The 19,003-nt window shown below is 35.3% G+C and overlaps 1 protein-coding gene across 1 annotated transcript in view; it reads left to right on the top strand.

Moving 5' to 3' along the window:
- LEMD3 (LEM domain containing 3) overlaps nt 1–19,003 on the top strand; it is a 69,697-nt gene that overhangs the window by 48,295 nt on the left and 2,399 nt on the right. Inside the window, exons 5-12 of the mRNA XM_043887993.1 lie at nt 8,969–9,048; nt 9,135–9,280; nt 10,390–10,491; nt 10,606–10,708; nt 11,451–11,629; nt 16,854–16,935; nt 18,700–18,805; nt 18,906–18,984. Of these exons, the coding sequence (XP_043743928.1) occupies nt 8,969–9,048; nt 9,135–9,280; nt 10,390–10,491; nt 10,606–10,708; nt 11,451–11,629; nt 16,854–16,935; nt 18,700–18,805; nt 18,906–18,984 (877 nt within the window). The remainder of the gene's footprint in view (nt 1–8,968; nt 9,049–9,134; nt 9,281–10,389; nt 10,492–10,605; nt 10,709–11,450; nt 11,630–16,853; nt 16,936–18,699; nt 18,806–18,905; nt 18,985–19,003) is intronic.

Here is a 19,003-nt window from a genome sequence, read left to right as displayed (position 1 = left end):
ACTAAGTGGATGGGATAGGGCTTGGGAACAGGATAAGGCTTCATTGGTAGTCAAGCTGGAGCTGGAGGAGTCAGGGGTTGGTATGGAAAGGTGATTAACTGCATCTTTTTCCCCTTCCCAGCCATTTGACTGGATAAGGTAAAAAAGAAGGGACACAGAACCAGAGTTGGGACAAGTTGAAGTCTAAGCCAAGCAGCAGTAGGTACAAAAGATTAGTTCTATTAAAATCTGGCAGCAAAGAAGTTACTAGAAGCACCCCTTCATGAGTTGAGTAGGGAACTGTCTGTATTGAGTTTAGTTTTGTTTTTTATCATGATGATAGTGAATTCCAGTCTTAAAAGATCTTCATATCTTTTCTCTGTAACTGTTTTATGTTTCAGATTAGGTTTTCCTTTTTTAAAAAAGAAATTTAGTAGAACATATAATGTATATTTTTACAAAAGATTTTGGATTAATTTCTTAATTGGTTAAATGAAGTTATTTTATGTAGATAATATCCTTTTTGTTATACATTTTGGGGGGGTGTATTCTTTTTGGAGTTTCATTTTCAGGTTTTCAGTTGCTGTGAAATCTGATAAAACTTGTTATCATCAAAGATGCAGTTTGGACTGCTACTAAAAGAAAAACCTTAAACAGGAATTTTTCCAAAGAAATAAAGTTTGATGGTATAGATAAAAGCTTAGGTGCTGTTTTTAATAAGGCTTCTTTTTTTTTTTTTTTTTTCCAGATATAACATTACCCCATGCTTATGATTTAACTCATATAGAAAATTAAAGGAAAAGTGCATTTCAGATTCACCACCTAAAGTTAGCCACTCATTTTGGTCCATGTTTCTCTAGTCTTACATTTCCCCCCTGAAATTAGTATCAGTATAAATGTTATAAATACTGATATTTTTTTCCCTAAAGTTGTTAGCATTTTCCCATGTCATTGTTCAGGCTTTTAAAGACTGTTCCTTTTTATTACTGAATAATATTTCTTTACGTGTTTTTATTGTCCTGGGTTGTGGGATTTCAGTATTATGAAAGCATGCTAATTTTGCATTATAGTATTTGATTTTGTGATTATTTCCTTAGGAAATAGTCCTAGGAAGGAAATCACTTGCTCAAAGAACTTTTGTTAATACTTTTGAAATATATTGCCAGAGTACTTTCTAATTTGTAATGATAATTTTAGCACAATCTATTTTATTTTACCCAAGTTCTATCGTAAATATGGAAGAATCCCACTACAATTCTGGTATCAAACAATGACGGCCATATGTATATTATAGATTTTCTGCTTATGGAGAGAGAGCTATTGTACCTTTTATGTGCTCGTACCGTGGTTTCATCTGCAACACAATTAAGTTTTTGCATTCAGGAATAAATGAGCTAGAAAATGCGTAGAACTCCTATGCTGTAAGCTAATTTTTCCCCAGCATCTGGTGCATTTTAAGTAAATGTTTGATGGAGTAAAAGGAATGAATTGTTTAGTTGCTAACTCATCTCCAACTCTTTTGTGACCCTATGGATTGTAGCCCACCAGGATTCTCTGTCCATGGAATTTCCCAATCAAGAATGCTGGAGTGGGTTGTCATTTCCTTCCCCAGGGGATCTTCCCGACCCAGGGATTGAACCTAGGTCTCCTGCACTGGCAGGTAGATTCTTTACCACCAAGCCACCAGGGAATCCCAAAATGAGTGAATAAGTCTCAGTAAAAACTTTTTTCACTTTGAGTCTTTACATTCTGTTTTTTTTTATTATTATTATTTCTCTCACTTTCTCCTTCAAAGAAAATTTAAATAAGTGTGACAATTTAAATAACTTTAACATTTTTACTCCTACAGTGTTTTTGGGGGGCTTTTTATTCATCATTTTTGAGGTTGAAATCTAGTTTTGATTTGTGAAAAGTTAAGAGGTCCCTCTGGTGGAACATTTAGGAAATACGTGGCACTATATTTTCATGAAAAGACATAGATGCAAAGTTAAATAATAGGAGCTTTGTATGATAGCATAGCAATAGAATGATGAAATGAATGGTGGTTCATTTCCTAGGTCACTTTTAAGACCTGTTTAATTTTAAACACAATATGTTTTAAGACTTGTGAAGAATATAATAGGAAAGAAGATTGCAAATATGCCAAATTATGGGTTGAATAAATTTTTATGGGCTAACTTGGAATGTTAATCACTGTTAATAAGATTGTGTCTTTGTGGAAAAATAAGTATCCTAAAAAATGGAATGAATTAATACCTTTCATAATGGTTATAGTATTTCAAGTATAATTTGTCTTGGTACTTTCTGTATGCTACCTTTGATTTCACAGTGATGCAACAAGGTAGGTGGTTTCAGACTCACCTTTATAAAGAAAATAAAGCTCAGAGAGGTTTAATAACTAGGTCATCCAGCTAGTAAGTGATGGAACTGTGAATAGAATCAAAATATCTGCTCTTTTCACTATACTATTCTGCCTCTTAGATGGAAGAGCTGGGTTTATAACCCATGCGCTCTTATTGAGTGGTCAAGAGACTGACCCTGAATAGGGTTGAGAATCTGAAGAAGTGAACAAAGTATATGCATCTCCCTACATGACTTATATTCTCTTAATGTCCTCTTGTGGTTATACATACAGCAATTCAGTAGTGGAGTCATGATCTGATTCCAGGCCTCTTGTATTCTAAAGACCATATTCTTCCATTATTCCTGGAAGTAAAAGATCAACTTTCCACTGAAACATTAAGAACTAAATCATACTCACTATTAATTTCTGTGTGTCATGTTTTACCTAATTTAAAGGTAGCATCTAATGTGTATTGTTTAGCCGCCAAGTCATGTCTGACTCTTGAGACTCCATGGACTGTAGCCCAGTAGGCTCCTTTGTCCATGGTATTTTCCAGGCAAGAATACTGGAGTGGGTTGCCATTTCCTTCTCCAGGTTATCTTTCTGATGCAGAGATCGAACCTGTGGCTCCTGCTGCGTCTCCTTCATTGCAGGCAGATTCTTTACCACTGAGCCACCAGAATATTCACTAAAGCCACATAGCTATTTTTGTCATGCAAATTATCCATTTGTGAACTTTATCTGGTAGATTTTTAAGGTTGGCTTCACTTTTCCCTGCACCACTATCTTTTCCCTTCTGTTTGTTTTGCTGCTTTCTTTAATGAACTGAATCTTTTACGTGAAGCAGTATTATTTTTGTGCTTTGAAACTGTAATCCAAGTTCAAAGCATCTGATATGGGTTTTTAAATTACACATTTCGGCTAGTTATTTTGAAAACAAGGTAAATTTGTAATTGGGAATCAATTACAATGTATTAAAATAGATTTAATTTGTTAAAGATTTGGGAAAACTTCCTTGAAATTCAATTTAGAAAAATTTCTGTGATGCTGCCAGTGGTGTGTTAGCTGAACTGTTGCCTGTAAATAAATAGTAACAAGTAATTATGTTAATAATAGACCTACTTTAAACATTAAAAACTTGATTTCCTCCTGAATTTTGTCATCAGTTACTTGAAAATGGGTGTTTTATGATACAGGAATGCCTTACCTTGAGGATTGGCAAACTGCAGGTCATGAGCCTGGTTTTGTATGGCCTGCTGAGGTTTTACAACATTTTTAAAGGTTGCATTAAAAATATGTAAGTGACAGAGACCAGAAGTGTATATGTTACAAAGCTTAAAATATTTACTGTCTGCCCTTTGCCAAAAAAATTGGCTTACCCTTTGCATTACAGCTTTCCAAGTGGCTCCAAAAAGTGAATAAAACACTTCAAACTTAAAATCAGGTAGATGCTGTATGTGACAGTGTTAGCATGAACTGTTTTTAATTCGCATATGCCAGAAAAAAATTCAACTTTTACTTCTACAAAAATTCCATTTTATGATACTATAGAACTCCATGTACTGTGTCGAATATTTGTGGAAGTAATGGCTTATTTAAGAATTCAGACTGTTAAATCTTAAATGAAAGTTTTAAATATCATTTGTTTTTTAAAATGTATATTCATAAAGGAACATTCCATGGTTCTGTTGAATTCCAGGTAGTGGTTGGATATCCAGGGGTATTTACATAGGAAAGGAGAACAGAAAATGGAAAAATAACAACAGATACCTTTTCCTATCCTTCTACTGTTTTATAACTAGAAGTGTTAAGCTCTTCGTTCTTCTACATATTTAACTTATTAGAGTAGCTGTCCTTGCTAATTTGAACTGTTATGTTTGTTTTTAAGGATAATTAATGAGGGCACTCACGCTATTTATAATCTTTATCCTCCATTTTTATATTTAAATTACACAGCAAGTAGACTTAGAAATTCATATATTTTTGCATTACTTGAAATATGTTTATAGTCTAATTTTTCAAGTTCTGTATAATAATGAAAAAATGTCATAAAATACTGCATACTGCATGGAATAGGAACTGAAAAATGTGTATGTAAATACAAGTTAAATACAATGTATGTACTTCATTGATTTTTAAAATATCCACATCTTTCAAGGGTGGTATCTTGTTTGTGTCTTTGAAGGATACAGTCTTTGAAAGGAACTAAATGAGTACAAAATCCTTTTCAAAAACCAATATATTACAAACAGGAATTAACACAAGGTCTTCAGCTCTGTGTCAGTCAAGTTCAGTCAGTCAGTCGTGTCCGACTCTTTGTGACCCCATGGACTGCAGCCCGCCAGGCCTCCCTGTCCATCACCAACTCCTGGAGTTTACTCAAACTCATGTCCATTGAGTTGGTGATGGCATCCAACCATCTCATCCTCTGTCGTCGCCTACTCCTCCTGCCTTCAATCTTTCCCCGCATCAGAATCTTTTCAAATGAGTCGGTTCTTCGCATCATGTGGCCAAAGTATTGGAGTTTCAACGTCATTCCTTCCAAAGAATATTCAGGACTGATTTCCTTTAGGATGGACTGCCTGGATCTCCTTGCAGTCCAAGGGACTCTCAACAGTCTTCTCCAACACCACAATTCAAACGCATCAGTTCTTCTCACCTTTCTTTATAGTCCAACTCTCACATCCATACATAACTACTGGAAAAACCATAGCCTTGACTAGACGGACCTTTGTTGGCAAAGTAATGTCTCTGCTTTTTAATATGGTGTCTAGGTTGGTCATAACTTTTCTTCTAAGGAGCAAGCGTCTTTTAATTTCATGGCTGCAGTCACCATCTTCAATGATTTTGGAGCCCAAAAAAACAAAGTCTGTCATTGTTTCCATTGTTTCCCCATCTATTTACCATGAAGTGATGAGACCAGATACCATGATCTTAGTTTTCTGAATGTTGAGTTTTATGCTAACTTTTTCACTCTCCTCGTTCACTTTCGTCAAGTGGCTCTAGTTCTTCACTTTCTGCCGTAAGGGTGGTGTCATTTGCATATCTGAGGTTATTGATATTTCTCCTGGCAATCTTGATTCCAGCTTGTGCTTCATCCAGTCCAGCATTTCTTGTGATGTACTCTGCATATAAGTGACCATAAGCAGGGTGACAGAATACAGCCTTGACATACTCCTTTCCCGATTTGAAACCAATTTGTTGTTCCATGTCCAGTTCTAACTGTTGGTTCCTGACCTGCATACAGGTTTCTCAGGAGGCAGGCAGGTCAGGTGGTCTGGTGTTCCCATCTCTTGAAGAATGTTTCACAGTTTGTTGTGATCCACACAGTCAAAGGCTTTGGCATAGTCAATAAAGCAGAAGTAGATGTTTTTCTGGAACTCTCTTGCTTTTTCGATGATCCAGCGGATGTTGGCAATTTGATCTCTGGTTCCTCTGCCTTTTCTAAATCCAGCTTGAAGATCTGGAAGTTCACAGTTCACATACTGTTGAAGCCTGGCTTGGAGATTTTTGAGCATAACTTTGCTAGCATGTGAGATGAGTGCAATTGTGTGGTCGTTTAAGCATTCTTTGGCATTGCCTTTCTTTGGGATTCGAATGAAAACGGACCTTTTCCAGTCCTGTGGCCACTGCTGAGTTTTCCAGATTTGCTGGCATATTGAGCGCAGCACTTGCACAGCATCATCTTTTAGGATTTGAAATAGCTCAGCTGGAATTCCATCCCCTCCACTGGCTTTGTTCATAGGGATGCTTCCTGAGGCCCCCTTGACTTCGCACTCCAGGATGTCTGGCTGTAGGTGAGGGTCACGCCATCGTGGTTTTCTGGGCCGTGAAGGTCTTTTCTGTACAGCTCTTCTGTGTGTTCTTGCCACCTCTTAGTATCTGCTGCTTCTGTCAGGTCCCTACCATTCCTGTCCTTTATTGAGTCCGTCTTTGCATGAGATGTTCCCTTGGTGTCTCTAATTTCCTTGAAGAGTCTCTAGTCTTTCCCATATTAATATTGTTGTATGGAGTTTTCAAAATCTTGTATTGCTTGTGCTTTATCTAATCCTGATCGATGCAATATAATCAGGAATATGTTCTCTTGATGTTTCTTTATCAAAGCTTTAATCTTCTCTAATTTAGAGTAAGAGAATATGAGTTCTGTTTGATTTTTAGTTATATGCAAAGTGATTTCTTGTGTCTACTTACAATAATTAAAACAGTAATTATTGGGAGGGAGGTTCAAAAGGGAGGGGATATATGTATACCTGTGGCTGATTCATATCGAGGTTGACAGAAAACAACAAAATTCTGTAAAGCAATTATCCTTCAATAAAAATAATAAATTAAAACAAAAGCAGAAATTGCCTGAAATTATCTTGTATAATTGCATAACTTTTTGAAGCAATACTAAACAAAATTTACTTTTTTTTTATTTTCTAGTTCTTATTTATATGAGTATATATCTTTCATAGTTAAGAATAGTTGAATGTTGAATTTTAGTTTTTAAAGTATATAGCTATTTAGCTCTCATCATGATTATTTCTAATTTAATAATATCCAACAGAAGTGATCTCATATATAAATCATCTTTTAATAATTAAATGCTTAACATTGACTACAAATGTTTTTGTATTTATAAATAATGCTGAAATTATCACACTTAAAAAAAAAAATAGCCTACAGTTATCTTTAGCATCTGAAAATCCTGGCAGTAGTTACACATAAGTAATGATGCCTAGCAAGATTAGTTTTGCTTCATAAAATTCTTTATTATACTTTCAAATTTGATATATTAAAATAACATTAGAGAGTAAACTGATCAAATGAGAACATTGTAATTTCCAATGCTGTTGAAGAATCTGTTGTTAAAATGCAGTAGCTATTACATATAAACATTTTTAAAGAATTTTATAAAGTGACTTCTTGTTTCTACTTTTAGAAATTCATTTTTTTTACACTTCCAAAAGTATATAAAGACATACTTTTGAATAGAATACAAGTTCTATGAGCGTGGAGAATTTTGGCTTTTTGCTTAGAGCTACATTTTCTAGGTCCTAGAACCAATACCTGGCACATAGTGGGCCCTCAATAAATATTTTGAATGAAAGAATTTTTAAGAATGTTTATTACAGTATTACTTGTTATACTCAAATAATTGAAACCATTTCATATTCATTAGTGAAAGGGTGATGGTGTAAAATAACCACACAATAGAATACTATCATGCTGGAAAAAATTGGAGTTGTTCCATGAATACTTATACTGATATACATTGACAACACCAGTTCATTCTGTGAAAAAAGCAAGTAGAAAAAAAGTGTGTATAATACAACACCACTTTCGTTTTTAATATTTTGATTTAAAAAGTACATAATCCACTTATGCATAGCACGTCTTAACCTTTCTGGTTTCAGGATCCTCTTGTAGTCCTAAAATTACTGATGATCCTAAATCACATTTGTTTGTAGAATATATATGTATGTATTTATTTATTTAGATATATATTTGCCATATTAGAAATTAAAGCAACATTTTAAATTTTACTTATTCATTTAAAATAAGAATAATGAATTTATTACATGTAAGCATAAATAGTGTGTTTTATGAAAAATAGTATTTTCCAAAGTAAAAACATTTAGTGAGAAGTGGCATTGGTTTACATTTTTGCAAATCTCTTAAATGTCCAGCTTAATAAAAGACAACTGAATTCTCATATCTGCTTCAGCGTTCAATCCATTGTGATGCTGTTTTGGTTGAAGTACATCACAAAAATCTGGCCTCACACAGATAGGTAGTCAAAACAGGGAAAAGTATTTTAATTCTCAAGTCAGATACTCTTCTTAGATACAGCATCAAAACTCTACAAGTAATAGTTTCTTAAAGATTAGTGTAGTATAGAATTTAAAACCATGACAGTGAACTTTTCATACCCATACTTTTCATACTAAGGCCTTTTCATCTGTTTTGCAGTTAGAATGGATTTTCTACGTACGCAAGATTTTATAGCTTATGATTGGTCATTTGGAAAATATTGGGTCACTAGTTATTCGGATCTTCCAAATGTTGACACATTTTAATATGCCATACTCTAAAGTCACGTTTGTGAATATCACAGCACAGTCTCCTTTCAAAAGTTTTTAAGCACTGTGAAATTGTTAAGCCCGTAATGATGGATGCAAGTTATTTAAAATTCTGCTTTTCACTTCATTTGAAAGCTTTAATTTTATCGTGAATAACACAATCAGTTGTTTCTCTGAAACTGATGGGCGTACTTCATTCACTTGTTGAGAAAATGGCTGTGAAACCAAGTCTAAGTAATTTGTCATTTTGTTCATCTACAAATAGTGCTCCATTAAAAAGAAAAGGTGACTAATTCACTCTTACCACGACGATAACTTGAAAAGCAGTTTTTAAAAATTATCTAAATTTATTTTTTAAATAAATGAAAAAGCATGGCAAAATGTTAACAGTGGTTATCTTAGGGTGGTGGGGAAATGGTGACTTTTTTCTTTTATTTCTTTTCATTTTTCTGTATTGAATAATATATTTTTATTATATAGTTTAAAGTGTTATATAAGGTATGTTATTTATAGGACAGCTTACACATAAAATCAAGTGAATGTGAATTATTAAGGTTATTTTCTTTCTTTTTCTTATTAGGATTTAGGTCCTGAATATGAAGATATATTTAACATCTCATTACAGTGGATTTTTGAAAATGGAAAAGATGTTGGAATAAGGTAAAGAATTTGGTTTCTACTTTGTCTATTTTGTAGCCTAAGCAGTAGTTTTGGCTCTAAATGCTCCCTTAATTATTTTTGCATAGGTGTGTTGGTTATGGTCCTGAGGAGGAATTGACAGATATAGTTGATGTTCAGTTTTTACAGTCCACAAGACCACAGATGTCCTTCTGGTGTCGTTTCCGGCGTGCTTTTGTGACTGTCACGCACAGGCTGCTGTTGTTGTGCCTAGGTAAGTTGTGAGAATGAGGAAGATACATTGTAGTCCAGATGTTTGCCTCTGTGTTTCATCCAGTGCCAGGGTTGAGAATATGCTTCTGCAGCAGTTGTCATTGTAAATCACATCCAGAAGTCTTCTCTAAGACGTAGTAGTACTGAGGGTGTTTATAATGGCAGCTGGCTTCCCTGGTGGCTCTGATGGTATGGAATCCGCTTGCAGAGCAGGAGACCCAGGTTCGGTCCCTGGGTTGAAAAATCCCCTAGAAAAGGGAACGGCAACCCACTGCAGTATTCTTGCCTGGGAAATCCCATAGACAGAGGAACCTGCTGGCTACAATCCACTGGGTTGCAAGAAGTCGGACACAGCTGAAGGGACTGACACACACACAATGTCAGTATCAACCTAAGGGCTTAGGAAACAGTGCTGTGACAAGTGGGAATCAGACTTTGTCATGTGGATGTCACAGAAAAAGCAAATACAGTGCATAGATAGAAATCCACTTTAGGAAATAGAGCAGGAAGATATAAAAATTAGCTTATTTTTAAAATACTGGGTTAGAAATTAACTTTTTAAAAATTATTTTTAATTTTGAAAATACTATTTATCCAAATTAAAATTTTCATTCAGACCTCCTAATTTTATGTGACTATTAGAAATTTCTTCTCTTTTCTACCCAAGTCCTTTAAAAATAATTTAGTTTACTTAAATGTTTACAGTCTCATAAGACTCACTTTTCTAGTAGCTTAATGCTGCAAAGAAAAAGGTTTGTGAAGCATGTTACTTTGTATTAAAAAAAAAAAATGGAATTTAAATGTTCAGTTGTTGACCAAAAGAAGAAATGTTTTTTTCTGGAAAGATTAAATGATACACTGGGAAATGTTTAATATTGAATTTTTATACTTAATTTTATTACATAGCTAAATCAAACTACTGTCTTGAAGACTCATTCCACTGTCCCATTATGGCAGTTAAAATAATCACTGTAGAAACTGTCAAAATGGCTTTTTTCCCTCTACTTTGTTATACCAGATTTAACAACTGACAGTTGTTTCAGGTTGCAACAAATGTTACTGAATGCCACTGACCACAATTTTAAAACACAATATATGTAAATATTACAGGTGTAGTGATGGTTTGTGTCGTTCTGCGTTACATGAAATATCGCTGGACAAAAGAGGAAGAGGAAACACGGCAGATGTATGATATGGTGGTAAAGATTATAGGTACAGTATTGGTAAAAATCTAAAAATAAACTGTTTCTAGAATAGTCGTCATGTGATAAATTACATGGTGTCCAAGAGTTGCTTTCCTTATAAATTTGTTTCATTTACTTTCAGATGTTTTACGAAGTCATAATGAAGCTTGCCAGGAAAACAAAGATTTACAGCCTTACATGCCTATTCCCCATGTGCGAGATTCTTTAATACAACCTCATGACAGGTGTGTTCAAAGCATTTTGAGTTGAAGTAAATCAGAATGTTACCTTCTGTGGTCATGAAAATTGCATTGAGAGTTATGACCCTTCTCAACAATAGCTGTTTTACTATACAGGTGTCTTTTTGTACTTTTAAACTCTTTCTAAGCTTTCATCTGTTACTGGCCTGATTTCAAGTGGCGTAATAGACAACTGGGTTTCTAAGCATACTTTTCTTACTTCTTAAAAGTCTCTACCTTATCTCCTTCAATTATATCCTGATAAATAAACAGAGACAGGCAGTAGCCAGTGATGTTTTACTAATGTTGTAAAATACGTCATTTTGTTAACTTCGTTGTTAACGAAGCTTTTTAAATAAAAGAATTCAACAACTCCTTGAAAATAAACGATGGTGTCACATCCTAAAGCAGCGTTCTTACCCTGTGTAAGATGCGTAGCAATCCATCAGAATCATCAGTAGAGCTTCTGAGAGGGGAAATACCAACGCATTGTTCCATCTCTGGACATCCAGACGTGGTAAATCTGAGGGGCGTTTCAGGCACCTTAATCTTTTTGGAAAAACTGCATAAGCATTGATAAGAACAGTCCTAATTAAGAATAACAACAACAACAAAAAAAACAACAAAAAAATAAATAAAAAAAATAACAAAAAAAAAAGAATAACAACTACTACCTTCAGTTACTAATATTTGAAAAAGATGACAGACAAAGATGATAGTAAATTTGTCATTTTCCTTCAATTGATAGGAAGAAAATGAAGAAAGTCTGGGATAGAGCTGTTGACTTCCTTGCTGCTAATGAGTCTAGAGTTCGCACAGAAACACGAAGAATAGGTGGTGCAGACTTCCTAGTTTGGCGGTGGATCCAGCCTTCTGCCTCCTGTGACAAAATATTAGTAATTCCTTCTAAAGTGTGGCAAGGTCAAGGTATGTATGTTTAAACAGCAAGAAATAGAGACAATTTTTCAAATATGAAATTCTTATGTGTCTAAAATAGTACAACTGAAAGATATATGATGGCAAAGCTCCCTTCCAGCCCCATCCCGTAGAAGGAATCAGTGTTAGCTTCTTACTGTCCTCCCACTTTTCTGTGTGCTAATACAAATAACATGGTTTGTCTTCACACTGATACAGTACTAGATACATTACTTTGATTTTTCTCTCTTTCACTTACTAAAAACAACCTAGTATTAAAGATCTAACTGCATTCTTTTCCTCTGATATTTTTTGTACAGATAATTTATCATATATAATTTATATATATTTTTATTTATAGATACATATTTATATATGCACAAGTATATATTTATATATACACATTTATTTTATATTTAAAACATATGTAAGTGAAATCATAACTTTTTAACTTCTCTTTTTTTTCTATTTTTGCTTGCCTTTTTCATTAAGAGTCTTTCACCAATGAGATACTTGCATATCTCATGCCAAGTCACTTTTGTGGGTGTCTTCCCATATTTTTCTTAATGCTTGTATAGTTGCAAAAACAGATATAAGTTTATAGGAGGACTTGGTGTTTGGTTGCCTTATGTACCCAAACCTCTACAAGTAATAACTGTCACCGCATTTGAATTTTTTGTCTTAATGGTTAATTGCAAAAAGAAATCTCGTGGCTAGTTTAATTTGTATTTCAGAACTAGTAGTGAATTGAGTTTCTTTTAATCTTGTTGGATAAAAAGCATATTTATCAATTCTTGCTAAACGTAGACTATTTGGGAAAGGTAGGTTAATTGTTTTGAAATTGAAATAAAATCTAATCTCTCCCTTTTTTCTCTAATTGAGTTTCACTTTCAAAGACCTTGAATAATAGGTTCCATAATTGTGATGTAAAAATGAAGCTTTGTTGCCAAGATGACACTAAACCATTAACTATTTGCTTTAAAGGGTACATGCTGGGGAGTTCCCTGGTGGCCTAATGGTTAGCATTTCAGGCTTTCACTGCCATGGTCTAGGATCAGTCCCTGGTCGGTGAAGTGAGATATCCCACAACTGAGTGTTGTGGCTAAATAACAAAACGGTGCTTGTCTGCAGAGTTGGTGTAATAGTTAGAGTAGTCTTTTGAGTTCACTACCACTACAGGCTATTGTCATTTAATGGTACTTTCCCAAGTAACTGTTAAATAATCAACCTTACTGAATTTTTAGTTCAATTTCTAAATAGTACTTAAATATGAAATGGGTGATAATATTAGTATGTCTAAAGGTATTGTAAAGCACCAGTTAAAAATTAAACACTATCTGCTGGGAAGCACAAGAATTATTTATGCTTCTGACAGATGTCATGTTTGGAATAAATAGCATTCATTTGAAGGACCCAAAGGTAGCTCCTGAGGTTATTTGAAATGTATCATTCAGTAGCTACTGTATCTTTACATAGCCATGGGAGTTAGAGTTTAGTTAGAGAGATCAATCAGTTTGATCTTTTGGACTACTTTCTGACTAGAATTGGCCAGGGATAGTTTCTTCCAGGTCTTTTATTTTCTGGAGTCTTGGGTCTAGGCTAAAATAAGGTGATATGAATGTTTCTGTTTTCTCTGGTTGAACCCCTGCTAACCTAGGTCTTATTAGAATTTCAAGGAAGTCAGACTGTCTACAGCAAAGGTACTAGAGGTTCACAGACCTCCTTGATGTGAGATTTGGCAAAGATTTTTCATATCTAGTGACTATACCTCCATCCCATGTCAAACACTGTTCGAATATTCATACTGCAGATGTTTCTTATTACTGACACTTGTGAACTCTTTGATTGATACACTCTGGTTTTTGTCATGAGCTCATCCTTTCAGCCTTCCTGCTTCACGTATTTGGGAACTCCATAATCTCTGATTCTTCAGTGCTCATTCTGTCTCCAGTTATTTAGCCTTTCTCCTGTCTTCACTTCTTTTCCTGTCCATCCTCGTTTCCCTGGTCCATCTTTTCAGTCACTCTCTTGCTAGTACCCTTATGTCATCACTTGTCCTTAATCTTACCCTGGTAAATTCCAACCAAGGATGGAACTGTTTATCTCTGCTTGTCTGTATGCTAATGACTGAGCGTTAGCTCAACATTCAGAAAACTAAGATTATGGCATCTGGTCCCATCAATTCATGGGAAATAGATGGGGAAACAGTGGAAGCAGTGTCAGACTTTTATTTTTTTGGGCTCCAGAATCACTGCAGATGGTGACTGCAGCCATGAAATTAAAAGACGCTTACTCCTTGAAAGGAAAGTTATGACCAACCTAGACACCATATTAAAAAGCAGAGACATTACTTTGCCAACAAAGGTCCGTCTAGTTAAGGCTATGGTTTTTCCAGTAGTCATGTATGGATGTGAGAGTTGGACTATGAAGAAAGGTGAGTGCCGAAAAATTGATGCTTTTGAACTGTGGTGTTGGAGAAGACGCTTGAGAGTCCCTTGGACTGCAAGGAGAACCAACCAGTCCATCCTAAAGGAGATCAGTCCTGGGTGTTCATTGGAAGGACTGATGCTGAAGCTGAAACTCCAAGACTGTGGCCACCTGATGTGAAGAACTGACTCATTTGAAAAGACCCTAATGCTGGGAAAGATTGAGGGCAGGAGGAGAAGGGGACGACAGAGGATGAGATGGCTAGATGGCATCACCGACTTGATGGGCATGAGTTTGAGTAAACTCCGGGAGTTGGTGATGGACAGGGAGGCCTGGCGTACTGCAATTCATGGGGTCGCAAAGAGTCGGACACGACTGAGTGACTGAACTGAACTGAACTGAATGACTGAGCATAGCAAGGAGAGTTATAACCACTTAGCAGACTGGCAACTTTATAAATAATTAATTGCAATTAGGTTGTCAATACTACTTGCCTTTCTTGTTCTTACCATTTTTTGCTAGTCGCTTCAGTTTCCTATTCTACTCAAAAGCAGTTTTAGATCCCGTCCCCTCTTTTCAAACCTTTGCTCTTCTCCATCTTCTGATTCTCAGTTGATGACTCAAATAGAAGCAATTGGATTGTACCTGCCTCAAATTTCCACCACTAAATCCATAGAATTACCAGAATCTATTCTCATCCTGGTAGCTCAGATGGTAAAGAATCTGCAGTGTGGGAGACCTGGGTTTGATCCTTGGGTTGGGAAGATTCCCTGGAGAAGGAACTGGCAGCCCACTCCAGTATTCTTTCCTGGAGAATTCCATGGACAAAGGATCCTGGTAGGCTAGAGTCCATGGGGTTGCAAAGAGTCAGACATGACTGAGTGACTAACACACATACATGCTCATCCTCACCTCTTGTTGCAATCAAGGTGCTATCTCATTTAACAAGGACCCAGCCCTTCTCTTCAGAGGATCCCTCTGGATCTCGTTCCCTCTAGTCTTCTCAAGTATCTTCCCTTACTGTGTTTAAATTCCTGCCTCTCCAGGATCTTTTCATTAGCACTTAAACATACTGTAGTCTCGTCTTAAAAACACCTTGTTGCACTATACACTGTCCTGTAGCTGTCACGCTGTGTCTCTCCCTACATATAGCCAAATAGCGTTAAACAGTTTACTCACTGTCTTTACTTTTTCACCTCCCATTTATTCTTTAGCTGACTTCAATCTGTTATCCATCCTCATCGTTTCAAGGAAATCGCTGTCAGACTTCGATGTTGCTAATTTCAATGGACATTTTCCTTTTTTTTTTTTTTCCATTTATTTTTATTAGTTGGAGGCTAATTACTTTACAATATTGTAGTGGTTTTTGCCATACATTGACATGAATCAGCCATGGATTTATATGTGTTCCCTATCTTGATCCCCTCCTCCCACCTCCCTCCCATTATTTTACTTAGCAATATTCACAATTGAACCTGCCTTGGTACTTTCTTGTTTTGTGGTTACATCTTTCTTCTGATTTTCATCCTGTTTCTTACCATTTCTTAAATCTTCTTTTCCAGATTTTCCTGGACCTCTAAGTATTGAAGTTTTTCCAGGCCATCTTTTATCTTCTCCTGGTCTTCTCAAATAATCTTATGCTGCAACTTCATTTGCTATATATATGTTGATAACTTTCAATTTTATATCATGCACTAAGTCTTCTGTTCTGACTTTCAGATTTTTATACCCAGATGTATACTTGTCTTCTGTACTAAGAAGTGCCAGATTTTCAACACATGCATGAACATAATGTCATCTCTCTCCAAACTGACCTCTCCTCCAGTGTCCTGTTTAATTAATGATACCGTCCCGTCTTCAGTTGGTTCTGTCAAAAACCTGGGAGTCATCCTTAATCTCTCCCTTAGTCCCTACATGTGCAGTCATTAAACAAGTCATGTCAAATCTATTCCATAATGTCCTGATTCTGTCCACTTATTTCCATCTTCATCGTTGACTTGTCTTATCCACATACTATCATCTCCATCTTGGACAACATAATAACCTCTAACTAGTCTCCTTGCATTCATTTTTACATCCATCTATTTTCTACCTAACAGTCTATTTAAAAATTTTAAGAGATCCCATCTTACTATTCCTGTCCTTAAAACATTTGAGTGGATTCCCATTGCTGTTATTGTAATGTCCAGGCACTTTAATGTGGCTTACATAGTCCTCCATAATCCAGCGTCTTCTCCAGGTTTATCTTTCTGTTGTTCCATCTCTAGTCACAGTGGCTGTCTTTTAGTTATTTGAATATATCAAGTTCCTTCTTGCCTTGGGCTTCGTATAAGCTGTCATCTTTGCTTTAGGTGTCCTTTACACCTCTCTTTATTTTGCCTATGTTTGTTTATTCTTTAGGTTTCAGCATAAATTTTTTCTTTTTTACTTTTTTAATTGAAAGATAATTGCTTTACAGAGTTTTGTGGTTTTCTGTCATACATCAGCAAGTATCAACCATAGGTACACCCTCCTCAGTGATCTGATATTCACAGATGGGCTTAAGTACATTGACAGTTTTCTATACCCTTCTTTCTTAGAATTTGCCACAGTTATAATTTCTCTGGCAATACTGTTTTTCATCTGTCTCTTCAACTGTAAAGTGTGAGATCAGTAACTGTGTCTGTCTGATTCACCTTGATCCAGGGATCCAGCTCGTAGTAAAAACATGCAGTGAATATTTTTTGAATGAACTGAGTGACCTTTCAATTGAATACCTTTGAATAAAATGGAACAGTGGAAAATAGTAAAACTAATTTGTTTTTTATAGCATTTCATTTAGATAGAAGAAATTCACCACCAAATAGTTTGACGCCATGTCTGAAGATTCGAAATATGTTTGATCCAGTTATGTAAGTATTATGACAAAAGGTATATGCAATCTTTTTAATATTAGGCTGAAAAATACATGATAGTCTTATAATGCTGTGTCTATAATTGAAAAGTCTCTTTTACTTCTGAATCTTAACTACCAAAATGTTATGTTTTTCCCAATTCTTCTTTTTAAATTTGAAACAAAGTTTTCCCAAAAGACACAGGTGTATAATGATTTGAAAAACTTTCTTAAATCCTTGTATTTACTGTGAATCCCTATAGAAGACAGATGCTTGAATCAGACTAATGACAGATATGATAAACAACAGTATCGCTTATTAAATGTATGTCATGTTTGCCAGCACTCTTTGCCTCTGTAGGCAATATAAATAAAAATATCTGCTGTCTTAAAATTTCCAAACCCTTATTATAAAAAAAGTTTTCTACGAAAGATATACATACCCTCCTTTCTATAAGATTTGTCTACCTGTCATTGCAATATTTGAGGAACTTTTATGTCCATTTACCATTTGAGAAACTTTCTATATAATTACAGTGACACGTGCATTCCAGAAAATAGTATAGTCAACAGTTATTTCTTTAAAATCCATAATATTTTGCATATAAGCTGTAATAATCTTTAGAATTTGCTTCCTAGAGGTGACTGCTTATCTGTCCAACAATAGGACAAATCAAATTCTGTTTTTTAAAAAAAGCTGATAGTAGAAATTGTATTATGTATAAAATATGCATAATTCCCATCTGATAACTCATTTATTTCAAGAAATAGTTGATATGGTAAACTAAGCAACAGTGAAATTGTTAATGTGACAATGCGCTGTCAGCATACACACACACGCACACGCGCCCCCTTCATTTTGCAGAAGTAGAAACAATAGTGTGGTGATCCCTCTGTTGGGAGTCTTACCTCATACCTTAGAGATTAGGAAATCTATGCCAGTCCAGGATTTTATCACCTGAGATGGAAATTTATGATTTGAAGTCTAATGGCCTTTTCCTCTGCCCCACCATCTGTATCTCACAAGAAAGACAAATGTGTGCTACCATAGCAGAACCTCTTTCATAATAGTAAAGTGACTTATTTTTGCAAAATGTTTGTCCTGTATAAAGTTTCTAATATTTTGGGAAAAAACAGCTCAGAATATATTTACTAAGAATTTTCCTTAAGTTAGGAATTTGAAATTATCATTAAAAAATAATGCTTAACTTTTACAAGTTTACCACAACTCATTGAAGTGTTTATTAACACTTGTTTAGATAGAAATGACTGTACGTGCAAAGGATTTTAAACAGAAAACTGAAAACACATTTGTCTGCTATGGTAGGCCGATCCTTCAGTGCCTCAGCTTGTGCATTCTTACACTGGAAAGTGAGAACATAGCTGGGACTTCTGAATGCTAACATTTTAAAATCTACCTACTGCTAATAAAAAGCATTTATATACGTAGTTTTTTAAAAATATATGGTTTTTAAGCTGTCCTGATTCTAGTTAGGTATATGGTGATGCTAGTGGTAAAGAACCCACCTGCCAAGGCAGGAGACATAAGAGACGCAGGTTGAATCCCTGGGTCGGAAAGATCCCCTGGAGGAGGGCATGGCGACCCACTCCAGTATTCTTGCCTGGAGAATCCCATGGACAGAGGAGCCTGTCAGGCTACAGTCCATGGGGTTGCAGAGTCAGACACAACTGAAGCAACTTAGCATGTATTCATTGAAGAGACAAAAGACTTCTTTCTGAGTAGGAATATGGCTGTTGATTTTTGTTTTCATTAAATTTTTAGGGAAATAGGGGATCAGTGGCATTTGGCAATTCAAGAAGCAATTTTAGAAAAATGCAGTGATAATGATGGCATTGTTCACATTGCAGTAGACAAGAACTCTCGTGAGGTAAAGTAACTTTCACTATTAAATTCTACATTTTGAATTGTTGCTACTAAACTAAGACTATTTCTTTCTTCCTTTTTGTTTCCTTTTTAAAATATTACAGGGTTGTGTATATGTTAAATGTCTGTCTCCAGAATATGCTGGGAAAGCTTTTAAGGCATTGCATGGCTCTTGGTTTGATGGTAAGAAATTTGAATACTA

The sequence above is a fragment of the Cervus elaphus genome, chromosome 3 (assembly GCF_910594005.1).
Source record: "Cervus elaphus chromosome 3, mCerEla1.1, whole genome shotgun sequence".
Lineage (NCBI taxonomy): Eukaryota > Metazoa > Chordata > Mammalia > Artiodactyla > Cervidae > Cervus > Cervus elaphus.
Note: the sequence above shows the minus strand (reverse complement) of the source record. Positions and strands in the feature narration are given on the sequence as shown.